Source organism: Aquarana catesbeiana, linkage group LG07 (assembly GCF_042186555.1).
Source record: "Aquarana catesbeiana isolate 2022-GZ linkage group LG07, ASM4218655v1, whole genome shotgun sequence".
NCBI classification, from domain to species: domain Eukaryota; kingdom Metazoa; phylum Chordata; class Amphibia; order Anura; family Ranidae; genus Aquarana; species Aquarana catesbeiana.
The window spans coordinates 64,295,595-64,309,776 of record NC_133330.1 but is presented as its reverse complement, the minus strand read 5'-3'; the positions used below and the strand labels follow the sequence as shown (position 1 = coordinate 64,309,776).

General features: G+C 43.9%; 1 protein-coding gene across 4 annotated transcripts in view; it reads right to left on the bottom strand.

Annotated features, from left to right (window-relative positions):
* TASOR (transcription activation suppressor) overlaps positions 1-10,420 on the bottom strand; it is an 86,229-nt gene extending 75,809 nt beyond the window's left edge. For 2 of the 4 annotated variants that reach the window (XM_073592263.1, XM_073592264.1), the window contains exons 1-3: positions 9,954-10,420; positions 4,080-4,222; positions 3,568-3,660 (exon numbers count right to left, since the gene is read on the bottom strand). In XM_073592263.1, the coding sequence (XP_073448364.1) occupies positions 3,568-3,660; positions 4,080-4,222; positions 9,954-10,206 (489 nt within the window). In that variant the 5' untranslated portion in view covers positions 10,207-10,420. The remainder of the gene's footprint in view (positions 1-3,567; positions 3,661-4,079; positions 4,223-9,953) is intronic. The other 2 variants (XM_073592261.1, XM_073592262.1) reach the window with 1 other exon arrangement.
* Positions 10,421-14,182: the final 3,762 nt, after the last annotated feature.

Below are 14,182 nucleotides of genomic sequence, written 5' to 3'. Positions count from 1 at the left end.
TTTAGTAAACAGAAGTGTATTTATGATCTTTTTAGCAGTCCACTACCACTGTGAAGGTTGTATTCTTACACCAAAGAGGCATTTTTTCCCCCATTGACCCCAAAGACTGTTTTAGCAAGGGCTGCCCCAAGAACCAAAAAATTTAGGGGCTCCTTTGGCGTAAAAAGGTTTAGAAAGTCTGCTCTAATGTGATATGGTTTTGACCAGCAGACAATTATTATTTGGAATAAACGTACGGGGTGTGCAAGTTATGCAAACACACATGGAAATGACAGGACATCTTGTTTCACCATTTATTTCCAATGACACTGCAGAAAAAAAAAAAACACGTATCCAAATTTACTCCAAATTAAAGCCCTCCGGCTACCACCCCACCCCCCCCATAAAGCATAATATGTTCGGTTATGTTATATTACATTATGGTAGACTACATAAAGTAAAAAAAAAGGTCTATTGTGTAGAAACAAGACTATTACAAAAAAAAAAAAAAAAATCGGGACTCGAGAAGATTTAGAGAGAAACAGGGAGCCAAGTAGCTTCCTTATCGGCATTTGTACTTTCACCAGTGTTTTCTGAAAAGGTGCAGATATTAGCAGATAGTCCGTAAAACATTTCCTTGGATTTCTGAAGTTTTTCAGACACTGCTATTGTGAAGCAGACAGGTGGTCTAATCTCTGCAGTGGTGATGCTGAACTGCTAGTTAACATTATAAAAATATTAATTGTAAACAAGTGAATAATGCTGCAGATCTGGTAATGTAGGGTTTGAAAAAAAAAAAAAAAAAAAAATCACAGGAGACTGGTAGCCACTGCCAGTCATCTAAAATTACACAATGGCACCTGGACCTTTTCTGTTAAGAAAGTCCAACTTCTCCTGGCAATCTTAATATGCTGGATCGTATGAATTACTTGCAGTTTTGTCAACCATTAATTTTTCATGCGTAACTGTCAAAATAAAGCGCTGGCAGCCATGGCTTTCAGAACTAAAGACACCAGATATGTCATAAAAATAAGATGCAAATCTAAACATGGTGTGTTTAGTACGGTTTACTTTGTTTACAGCTGTACAGTATCGGAATTAAGCCAGCAGGAAATTTGAGAAGTTGCAAATTAAGCCTAGGATGGCAGGACAAGGTTACAATGTTGCAGGCAGAGGCAAAAACTGAGAAACAAAGAGTATGACCTTTACATTTGAGTAATGCTTTTTATTTTTACTCAATTTAGTTGTCTCAAGCCCGCTTTTACTTGTTACTTGATGTAACGCACGGTAACCTAACATTTTTCAGAACATTGAAGATTGGAACTGCCGAATGTGTGAGTCAAGGGCATCTGTAATGCAACTTGTAATCTGAACTGACACAGAACACTACTAAATTCGTGAACATTTACCAATCAGGCATTCTTAAACTGTTGTTCCTCTACTAAGGTCCCCTTCGCACCTGTCCAGTCCATTATGTGAACGTAGGCATGTTTAGGTTGGTTATTTTAGATGTGCTGCCAACGCACCCAGGAGGGCTTTTTTGCAAAGCACACAGAACAAATGGTTGCCCAGAATGTTGTGGTGCACTAAAACATACACGAGTATGTATTGAGGTACAAATGTTTAAACGGTGCATTATGGTGCCATACAGACCACAATACCGTTGGTACAGGACCATGGCACGCAGTTTAACCATGCATTACCATAACATAGGTGTGTTTCAAGCTTTACAAAACCGTATGGCTCTATTTTTCATACACAGAATGAGTGCATATTTATATATCATTTCTGTTCAACAGGGTGAACACAAGTCATATTAAACTTTTGTGTGACAATTAAGATGGCAGCATCTATTAAGTTTTGCTTTTTTTTTTTTTTTTTACTAAAGCTTCTGCATTTGGTCCTCTCATGTTACCATATCTCCCATCACTGGCCATGAATTCCATTGTAATAGTGGCTCCCTAAGCTTGTAGGGTCCTAGTGAGCCTGTGTCAGAGCCACCCTTTCATGCATGCTCACAGTATGCAGGACACCACTGCCTACACTGGACGTGTGTAGCTAGTCCAGGGTAATAGAAGTAATCACATGATGGCAGTAGCATGCAGGTGCTAGAAATGACTGAACCTGTTAGTCCAAAGGAAAAGGCATCAGAACAAATGACATTCAGATGGAACACTTCTCAAAGGTTCGTAGAAGCTGAGGAACTGGAGATACTGCCATTTACTGCGTTTAGTGTTATTTTTTAAAACAATTGGCGTATGATTAATAGGGCAAAAGGGATGTATCTAGTAGGAGATGATGCTTTAGTAATACTTTAAAACTAATTTTATGAGAGGCCTGCAAATAAAGCACAAACATCCAACCATTGTCGAATATTAAACCTTGGTACTTCATTTTGTTACAGATCCAAGTGTCACTACTTGGAAATCAAGGTGCAGTAGTGTGTAAAGCATCAATGGCGAAATAGGAGAGAATTACACACTGGGCCAGGTTAGGATTTAAACACAGGTCAGTTCCAATCACCATTCTGAAGCCTGGAATTTTTTTTCAAATTGATACACTACTTCCATTGCTGCACTCACACCAAAATGTACAAAAAAAAAGTAGGCATGATTAGCAATTAGAAGTATAACAACAGAATGGTGGAAGCTAAACAGCACGGAGAACTTAAAAATGTAAAAAGTGAGAGCCATTTTTAATAGGGTTGCACCGGTGCCGATACCGAGTATTTGCCGAGTACTTATACTCAGGCAAATGCTCCCGATACTTTTTGCATCAAGAGGCAACTCCCGGAAGTCAGTGGGTGGAGCAGAGAGCGAGTCCTGGCAGTGGAGAGCAAGTCCTGGGCTGGCAGCAGCGGGAGGTAAGCTGGCTGAGGGCAGGGGAGGGGGGGGGGGGGGGGGTCGCACTCCCAGCCTCCAGAATCGGTGACCAGGGCTGTCACATTTGTTAACAGAAGTGACAGCACCGGAGATTGAACAGTGCGACGCCCATCTTGGTACACCCTGCACTCGGCCTCAGTAAGCCAGCAGTAACAAGGCGGCAGCGGACATCTTGTTACACCCAGCCCATATAGTTCACCAACTATATGGGCTGGGTGTAACAAGATGTCCGCTGCTGCCTTGGGTGTATCAAAATGGACGTCGCAGCACTCGTATACTCGAGAAAGTTTGAACTTTGACTGTTATTGATGGTCTCTCTCATTTCATTGCCACTGCCTGCCCATCAGTTGCAGCTATCATTGCCCAAAAATGTCACCTATCAGAGCCAGCATATCAGTGGTCATAAATGTCACCTATAAGTGCCCATAAATGCCACCTATCAGGGCCCTTCAGTCAGTGCCAGCATATCAGTGACAGCCATCAGTGCCACCTATGAGTGCCCATCAGTGCTACTGTCACATGACATTAAAAAAAATCTATCAGTAATTGGGGAGTGCTTGTAAAAGTATTGGTACTTTTACTCGGTCTTAAAAAGTGGTATCGTTGCAACCCCAATTTTTAATGTTCAAAACCCTGCATTTCACTATCCTGCTTTGTTTGGAGAATTTTTTTTTCTCCTCGCATTGTCAAAATATCTTCCTCTTACCTGGCTTTCATCAACCAAAAGAAAACCATAAGATTCAGCAAGCTCTTTCTCTAGGCGACCATCAAATTTCAACTGTCTTCTTTTTTCAGTAAACTATTAAGTGGGGAGAACATAAATTGGGGACAGGGAAAAGAAGAAAACAGTAAATTTAGACAGTACAGTGGTGAAATGTTCATGTTTTCTTTTCACAGCCCTAAACTAAAACCAAAGTTACAGAACAAATACACAAGCTGTATAAGTGTGCCACAAAGTACACAAGTCAAACGCTTGACATTCATATCTTTCCATTAACCCCGACTATAGAAGTACATCGATGTTAGACATTGTCTGCTTTTGACAGCATCTGTACAAATTAAGCAGTCTTACAACTGTCAAAGTCTGAAGAAAAAAAAAAAAAAAAAAAAAAAAAAAGCAACTTGGCACAAATCTTGACTGATTCAAGCATTCAGTCCCACAAACCTACAACCCAAACTTGATCGATCTAAAAGATGATCAATTTATCGTTCACTGACCTCTTTCTCCAAGAACTCATTGTGCACCAGTTGGGCAGATTTGTAAGTGAAATGTATTTTAGAATTTGCTTCCAAGAATGAGATATGTAGAGTTTTCAAAAGCTCCTCAAATTCCCGCGAATCGGAACTAAGTTGTTGAAGAGCTAAAACATGAACAAAAACAAAAAAAGTGTTACTTTTTATTTTAGGAATAATTTTAAGTAAATTCGCGCAAATTTCAGATCCACACAAGAAAAACAACAAAACCAAAAAAGTAAGATTTTATTTTTTTTTTATATTTATTTTGGTTTAATTTACAAAGTAAACAACTTGCAGAATATATGAGCTCAGACAAGGAGGCAACCATTTACCAAAACCATGACGATAATTTTATTTTTTTTATCAACACTACCTTTCCCATGATACCCGCATATATTGCATTACAACATACTGGCTGCATAAGGAATGGCCATCACCAGGTTCCAAACAGAGGAAACAAAAACGGGGGATAACAAGACTGCCTTTTAACCTTTGACCTATCTGCCCTGGAAGAAAACTGGGGAAAATGCTGCCCTGCGGACTACATGAAGGCTGCATGCAATATCCATGCTGAAAATCCAAATAGCCAATCGGCAGGTATGGACAGGAATTTCTCAACTTTGAACCAATCGGTGGCAAAAGAAAACTCATTTAAGAACTCAAAATAGAACACGTCCACGAAATTATGGCTAGAAAATTCAGTTTGTTTTTTTTTTACTCAAATGTTTGATCAAAAGGTTAGTCGGTTTGCATCCCAACCACGGCACTACCTACATGGAGTTTGCATGTTCTCCCCGTGCCTGCGTGGGTTTTCTTAGACCTTAGATTGTAAGCTCCTCGAGGGCAGGGACTGATGTGGATATACAATATATGCAAAGCGGTGCATAAATTTACGTCACTATAAAAGTACCTGTAATAAATAAAAGAAGTCTAAAGTTTCTCATGCATACAGATCATGGAGCAGCTAGTAGTAGCTGGTCACATTTAACTTTACTTTTCCTGATAAAACTTTTTAAATGCAGTTGCTTTTCTTACAAGCACTTATGATGGTTAGGTCACTGCAAGTCTTCATTTATGGTATTCATGTGGTAGCACTGGGGTACATCTCTAACCATCCTACTACACGCATGGAATCAATGTGGGTTTCTTCCAGAACCCAAAGACTTTTCACCCTGTATCTGAATGTGTGGTAAGGGACTATGAGTTCCTTCAGAAGACAGTGATGTATACAGTGTTGGCACTATAAATATGTTTATTACCACATAGCCTGCTTTCAGCAACTGCCAACATCTTTATGAGTCACAGCTGTTAATGTTCATATCAAGTAGGTCGGAACCATACTGTTCAATGTATCATCTCGAATTGAGGACCTAACCACTATAGCTTAAAGACAACTTTACATTACAAATACTGAGATAACCAAGCTGAGTAAATGTTTCAAATAATTTTGCTAATTAAAAAGTTACAATAGAAAATGTAACAAAAGTATATTAATGTAATGTTAGAGAGTTGTAATTTGTAACCTGGTTGATAAATGACTCATTGACAAAGCCTTGGGTTAAAGATGAACTTCCTCTTTAGTATGAAGTTCTGCTTTCATTTAACACCTCCTTCCATCCTCCTCTTCCACTTTTGGAGGTTTTTATGGGAAGAGCGGGTATGTAATTTTAGCCGGTACCCACTTCTACTGCCTAGGCGATCAGAGTGAAAGTTCTCCACCCACTCACCCCCCCCCCCCCCCCCACTTTCTGGGGCACAGAGGTCCCAGGGGGCTGCGGGACCAGTCACAAAGCACAACACAAATTATACCTGTGCAGTGCATTGGGAAGTTGGCTGAGAACGCCAGTACCTCAAAGACTGGCGAAGATCCTCCCCAGGTGAGGATAGTGCTGGATCCTTGGACAGGTGGGTCCTTTTTAAAAGACAGTTACAGTATTTGTAGCCACTGACTTAAATTTTTCTTTAAGATTAAAAATCCTCTAATGATGCACTAGGGTCACTAATTGCCATATTTGGTGCTTACTGAAAGATAAGAATGGTGTGTTTTTGAAACTAAATACTTGTTCAATCTGCTGATCATTTAGCTTTTGAAGCAAGCATTCAATTCATTTTTTGTTATAAAACTTTCATGCGTCATGAATCACAAAGAATGTGGCCAAGGTTTTATGGTAACCAGTCAGTGCCATCAGTGCCTCAAGCCTATAGTCTAAATTCTACTCCAGACATCAGTCTTTCAAGCCTTCAAAGTTAGACTTAAAGTTCCATTAATCAAGAAAAAAAAATAGATTTTAATATATTCATATACACTGTTCTGGAACAGTAGTTTTCCTGATAAGGAGTATCAGTTCTCCACAACCACAGATATCTGTAGCATGACGCAAAACTGTGTGCTTAAAACACATTTATAAGGTGTAAATGCCATTGCATACCAATAGCTTTGTGTAGTGTTAACCTCAGCTGATTCACCAAGTCTAGAATAGGCTTCAAAATGTATTTTGCAATAAAAACTATTCTATGCAAAAGACTGAAAGCTCTGCTTTTGGAGAGAAATTTTTAAATGAACGTATATGTATAACATGCCCTCTCTAAAATCTGTAGAAAAGGCAGCTGAATATACATTCAAATGACACCTCTGGTGTCCCAAAAGAATATTAGAAGACATATCACATTTCACCATTAGGTTGTGCTTTCTTTTATTTACTGCTAATTTTACAAATATCACCAATTACACAATACAGTGAGATTGGTAATTAAAATCTTAATACTGTGGGGATGTAAACATATGCCCTTAATGACATTCCCAAAAGGCCAACAGCAGTATACTAAAAGTGGTGAATGCTCCATCCATTAAGCTCTATTATGGAAACACCAACAGTGTTCAATTAACCTGGAACAATGAGTTTACCTGCTTGCCGACCAGCCGCCATACTGTGGCAGGTTGGCACGGCTGTGCAAATCACCGTAGGTGTACGTTAGCCGCTGTAAGAGCTATAGGGACCACGCGCCCCCTGGAGCCGATGCGCACGGTCATGTCCAACCACCCTGCAGAGAGACAGAACGGGGATCTGTCAATGTAAATAGACAGATCCCGGTTCAGTCAGAGGAAGTAGAGAGATCCTAGTAATCAGAAACAGCACTCTACTCCAAGGCAATACACCCCCCCTTAGAAACTAGGGAACACTTAACCCCTTGATCGCCCCCTAGTGTTAACCCCTTCCCTGCCAGTGACATTCATACAGTAATCAGTGGCTATTTTGAGCTATGACTGCTGTATAAATGTCAACAGTCCCAAAAGAGTGTCAAAAGTGTCCAATCTGATCGCCGCAATGTCAGTCCTGCTAAAAATCGCAGATCGCCGCCACAAGTAAAAAAAAAAAAAAAGAATAATAAAAATGCCATAAATCTGTCCCCTATTTTGTAGATGCTATAACTTTTGTGCAAACCATTCAATATACGCTTATTGCGATTTTTTTTGTCAAAAATGAATACATATTGGCCTAAACTGATACATTTTTGGGATATTATAGCAAAAAGTTAATATTGGGTTTTTCTAAAAACCGCAGAGGTGATCAAACACCATCAAAATAAAGCTCTATTTGTGGGGAAAAAAAAAAAAGACATTTTGTTTGGGTACAGCGTTACATGACCGCGCAATTGTCAAAGCGACGCAGTGCCTATCACAAAAAATGGCCTGGTCATTAAGGGAGCAAATCCTTACGGTTAAGTGGGTAAAAACAAATAGCTCACTTGTATATCGAGTGCTGGCCACAGTTTAGATTTCAGTTGATTCTGCCGAATGAATGGAATTCAAACCACAGAAGGCCCTGGCAGCACCACCTGGCTCAACACGTCAACTTAAAATATGTCAAAGGCACCTGGTAGGGGGAAAAATGGTTGGCTGAACAGTAATAGCAGCCAGATGCAGTCCCATCTGACAGTGCCACTGTACTGAATACAACAGCCAATAGAGTATTCTTCTGTTCATGCCCTTTAGGAGAATCAACTGATCCCTCGTTCAGCCTAGGGGACTAAAGCAAGAGTGCTAAGTGTATATGGCTAGCCTAAATTAATGACCTACAACTAGAGTGCTACAAAATTACTATTCCATATTGTCAACTGGGTGATTAACCAGTAGCAAGCGCTAAACTTGTAACTGCTATCACACCAATTGTTTTGTTAACTATTCAATATTACGCTCCATTATTACTCATGTGTAGCTATCACTAGCAACTAAGCATGGGGTGGTGTCAATCAGGTGATGACTGCAATATCAAAAACCACCCCTGTGTACCCAGCCTAATCCAGACAACCAAATCACAGCAAGTAGTTTATGGAAGTACTGTATAGTGCCGAGTACCTAAAAACAGGTGCAGTAAGCTCAAAGTCAGACAATCGTGTTGGAAAGCAGCCCTATCTGATTTATTGGAAACTGCAATATAAGCTCCAACATCAAAATGAAAGCGGAACATAGAATACATATGTCTCTTCTGCATTACAATATGTAAACCCAATATTGCATATTCCTGACATGTGCCTGCTGTACCCTGTACTTGTATTTAAAGAAAAAAAAAAACTGTCCTGTTCTCTTTGTACATTATTATTGGTAGTCCCTCTGCTTTCCTATTAAAAACTGACCACACTAAGCAGGAGTGCACAGCATGGCTAGTTCCATAGCTATACTGGGAACTCCGTGTGCTCTCATCCAATGATAATGAGACTTGACCTGCCATGCCCCCTTGCACAGCCCATTCACTGGGAAAAGCGGTTTCTCCTCCCCAAGCTCTTATGCAGCTGAGAACAGGGAATGTGATCACTAAAAAAGTAATTTTTTTTAATGTGTATACACAAATGTTTTGCCTGTCATTTCTATTTTAATCTAATTAGGTTGTTTTACAAGATGAGGGTTTAAATAAATATTAAGTGCCTTACCTGCCTGTATGCCAAATACATGTTCGGCAATGCCTAGATGCATGTACTCCCGCATATGCACAAGAGTGACATCTCAGCCTAGCCAATGAACATGGCTGGAGACTGGTACCTGGAAGCCACCAAGCTGACGAGATCAGCAGCCAGCAGGGAGTTTTCTTGCTCTACTTCCATTAGGCTAAGTTTACGCCAACATTTTTTGGAGCCCCACAAGAGTACCCTTCAAAAAGGTGTACATTGCAGCAGCCAGTGTTGTTCAATCAACCCAACATGTTTGGCAGTCTTTACCACTCCCTGAACCCTTCTATTGATCTCAATGTAAATACACGGCAAACTCCCCTATGGCGTCTACAAAGTGTTGCTATTCACAATGGCACTTTTTCCTACAATAGAAAACCAACAGAGGTGTCTGGAAAGTGTTATTTAAAGTGACGCAAACGTCATCTTAACACATTATGTGCAGCCTAAAGGGCATTCAAATTTCAAAGCATGCACAGAAACACTTTTCTGCTGCACTAAGAAAATCTAAAAAGCTATTAAGACTAACAGGCTTGAAGAAAACGATTCCAATACTCTATCCAGTTTCATGATTGCCATTACCCAACACATGGGAAATGGTGCAGCTTCACCCAGCAAGTCGGCTGGCGAGAAGCAAAAAAAAAAAAAAAAACACGTGGCAAAGGTCACAGCGCGGGGGCGGGGCCACGTGCTTCAGCAGCTCCGCCCACACCAGCTCGCTGGGAATCGGAATCAGCATGACATCGCCACGCGCAGCCAGTGAAAAAAAACCAACACGCGCGCACCCCGAGTGATGTAATCTGACACCAGGCTCCCCCTAGCGGTCTACACAAGCATTACACCGCGATGTGTGGCCGGGGGGGCGGCATGCACGGGAAGACCTCGCCCTATAGAACGGAAGGGGAGCACCACCTTTCTTGGTCTTCCTCGGAATCTGAAAGCGTTTCCTGGGGGGCTCTTCTGTGGGTATGACAGTCTTCCCTGCCTCCATCTTCCCGGGCTCGCTGCTGTGGCGGCGCATGAAGCTCGCTCTTCTAGTGTCCGCCTCCTCAGCTTGTTCGCCATTTTGTGCAGCAGCGGCGCCGTGCGTCTTCGTGTCTTCAGCGCCCGCCGTCCCCGGACTTCCACCGCCGTCCCTCGCAGCGCTTGTCTTCTCTTCCTCCATTGCCGTGCTGTCTTCTGTAGTCTTCAGTCACGCCGTGTGCCCTGTGCTATTGCCTGAGCCCGCCAATACTCTTATCTAACATTAGCCGTAGAGCCGCCGCCGTCTCCGTGACACCCTCCCCGGTCTCCTCTCACGGCGCCATCTCGCAGCTCTCTCCTCACGCGCGCCCCCTCTCCGTCCTATTTCTCGTCTCCGTGACGTCAGGCGTGGGCGGCTCCCACGGGCGGGAGAGCCAATGGGCGCCCGAACCATGGCGCGCCCCTGCTCGCTGGAGAGCTCGTGTTAGAGAACGTCCGCCATCTTGTCACGAGCTATGAGGAGGAGAATGAAGAAGACTGGTTGCTCCTTAATAAAAATACATGCAATAAAATGTATTGATGTGTCCCGCTAAATGTTTCACTCCATGCAGTCCTGTGCCTCATTTCTATATAATACTGGGTTGTCATGGTGTTCTGACGCTGTATGAGGTGATAATATGAGGACAGATGAGGGGGGAGGTTGGAGAGCTGCCAGGAAATACGTGTTAGGACATCCAGTCCAGTCACAAGTTTGCCCTCACTGAGGGAATGGGTCATTGGCTGCACCGTGTGGTGGACGGCTTCTCTAGGTTCATGCTGTTGCGCTTCAATAAAGGGCATTACCACAAAACACTGTGCACAGTGGTTGGACCCAGGGGCATTACTAGGTGGCAAAAAGACCAGGGGCTTCAGCCCAAAGTCTGGCACGGGGGTTGGCGGTAGTGGCGCAGGGTTTTTTGACTGTGGGGTTGTGTGGCGGAGTGGTAAGCTCACTCGCTGGTTGTTTCCTGGCTTACCAGTGCCCACCAATGCTGACCACTAAACTCACCTACCTGACATACACACACTGACCTGCCTACCTGATATACACTGACCTACCTACCTGATATACACTGACCTACCTGACATACACACACACACACACTGACCTGCCTACCTGATATACACTGACCTACACGACATACATACACTGACCTACCTGACATACACACACTGACCTGCCTACCTGATATGCACTGACCTACCTGACATACACTGACCTACACAGCATACATACACTGACCTACCTACCTGACCAGGAGTCAGACTTCAGCAGCTCAGCCGTGGTGTGCGAGGCAGCCCGGAGGAGAGCCGCCCGCCCGAGCAGGGATCGATGTGGCGCAGCGGCCGCATTGTAATTCACACCTTCTGGAGCCAGCAGCACCTATGATGGACGTCACACGTCCCGCGGTCCCGCCATTGGACCAGTGGGACGTCCATCATAGGCACTGCAGGCTCCAGAAAGCGGGACCTGCTATGTGACTCGGCGGCGCTTGGGATCAGATCGGTCTCCTCTCAGCGGCGCTCAGGGCTAATGATAGAACAGTGCCCACCTGTGACCTGGGGCTTGTTGGCGACCCACTCGGGGCTTCAGCGACGGTCAGCCCCCCCCCCCGCCAACGCCACTGGTTGGACCTACATTGCCAACATGCCAATCTATAAGAACCCCTTTCACACTGGGGCCATGTTAGTGCCAAAGCGTTTTAGCGGCACTGTTTAATCACCTGCTTACTGGGCACTTAAACCCCCCCTCCTGACCAATTTTCAGCTTTCAGCGCTCTCACTCTTTGAATGACAATTGCACGGTCATGTAACACTGTACCCAAATGAATTTTTTATCATTTTTTCCCCCACAAATAGAGCTTTCTTTTGGTGGTATTTGATCACCATTGGGTTTTTTATTTTTTGTTAAAAAAATGAAAAAAGAACAAAAATTTTGAAAACAAAACGGTTTTATATCTTGTTATAAATTTTGCAAACAGGTAATTTTTCTCCTTCATTGATGTACGCTGATGAGACTGCACTGATGGGCACTAATATGCAGCACTGATGGGTACTGATAGGGCGGCACTGATAGGCAGTACTGGTGGGCACTGAGAGGTGGCACAGACTGGCGGCACTAAAGGGCATTGATGGGTGGCACTGATGGATGGCACTGATAGCTGGCACTGATGGGTGACAGTAATGGGCACTGGTAGGTGACACTGATAGGCAGCACTGATGAGGCACTGATTGGCATCACTGGTGGGCATTGATAGATGGCACTCTTGGTCATTGATAGGTGGCACTGATATTAACTGGTGGGCACCGATTGATGGCACTGTGGGCACTGGCAGGCGGTACTGGTTGGCACATATGTCCCACACCGATGTCCCTTCAACAGAAGCCAGTGATCAGCTTTTTCTTCTCCTCACGCTGTCAGTGTGAGGAGAAAAAAAAAAGAATACCTAGCTTCTGTTTACATCACGTGATCAGCTGTCATTGGCTGACAGTTGATCACGTGGTAAGGGGCCAGGGCAATGTAGGTCTGTGCTGTAGCCGTCATTCAACTATAGTGTGGACGGGAAGAGGTTAAGAAGTGCTTTTCGGCCGCTAGCGGGGCGCTTTTAACCCCAAAGAAGGGGTTAAAAATGCCCCTGTTGCAGCACCTTGGAAGCACTGCCCATTCATTTCAATGGGCAGGGCGTTTTGTATACAGCGCTGCCAAAGATGCTGCTTGCAGGACTTTACCTAACGTTCCGCAAGCGCACCGCCCCAGTGTGAAAAGACACACTGAAATGAATAGGAGGCAGTTTTCAGGCGCTATTTAGAGGCTATTTCTAGCGCTAAAATATCGGTGGAGGATGAAGACCGGAGGACGAAGCGGGGAAGAAGAAGCTGGAGAAAGATGGAGAAGACCGGAGGAAGATGGAGGAAGAAGAAGCTGGAGGAAAAGGAGAAACTGAAGGAAGACCGGAGGAAGATGGAGGAAGAAGAAGACATTTTTAATAAAGGAATTGTCAAAAACCGGCTATTGTCTTTTGTCACATTTCACAGCTTTTTTTGGTGAATGTATAGGGGTACAATGTACCCGATACCCATTCACATGGGGGGTGGGATCTGGGGGCCCCCTTATTAAAGGGGGCTTCCAGATTCCTATAAGCCCCCTGCCCGCAGACCCCCACAACCACCGGGAAAGGGTTGTGGGGATGAGGCCCTTGTCCCCATCAATATGGGGACAAGGTGCTTTGGGAGGGACCCCAAAGCACCCTCCCCATGTTGAGGACATGTGGCCTGGTATGGTTGGGGGGGTACTCACTCGCCCCTCCCCTTCCTGACCTGCCAGGTTGCGTGCTCAGATAAGGGTCTGGTATGGATTTTGGGGGGACCCCCACGCCATTTCTTTTAACTTTTAGTTTGGCAGGTCCCTTCCGGGTCCATACTAGACCCAAAGGGCCTGGTATAGACCTGGGGGGAACCCCCACGCCATTTTTGTTAAATTTTGGCATGGGAGGGGTCCCCTCCAAATCCATACTAGACCCGAAGGGCCTGGTATAGATGGGGGGGACCCCATACAGTTTTTTTTGGCTGGCATTTTTTTTTTACTTTCAGTGGGGAAGCCGCTGACAGCTGATGACTCATTGGTTGTTAAGGACGCGGCAGCTGGCTTCCCGGCCCCCCGGTTAGCAACCAGCTATATACAGTGTGAAAATAATAACCACAAAACACATCAAAAATCGCATCACAAACACAACAGTTTGTGCAGTTCCATTGAAATCTATTACCCACAAATCGTGTTAAAAAAGTCCCCGACCATTTTCAAAAATGCTCTGGTCGCAAAACGCATAGATGCGAACTAGTACCATAGGAAACCATGTTAAATGGACTGTAGAGTGTTTCTGGAAACTGCAAAACGCACTAAAAAATGCATAGGTGGGGTCAGGGCCAGTTCACACTGGAGCGATGCGGGGACCCTGCAAATCCAGTGCAGGTTCCCGCATCGCATACAACTCACAGGCAGTTCACACTGCCATATGCAAACTGCTGGGAGTGTCAGTAGAAAGCTAATGAGACCCCCAAATCAGTTCTCATATCGCAGAGATCGAACTGCAAATTCAGACAACACCCATGCGATCTGATTCTGCTGCAGACTAAAAAAA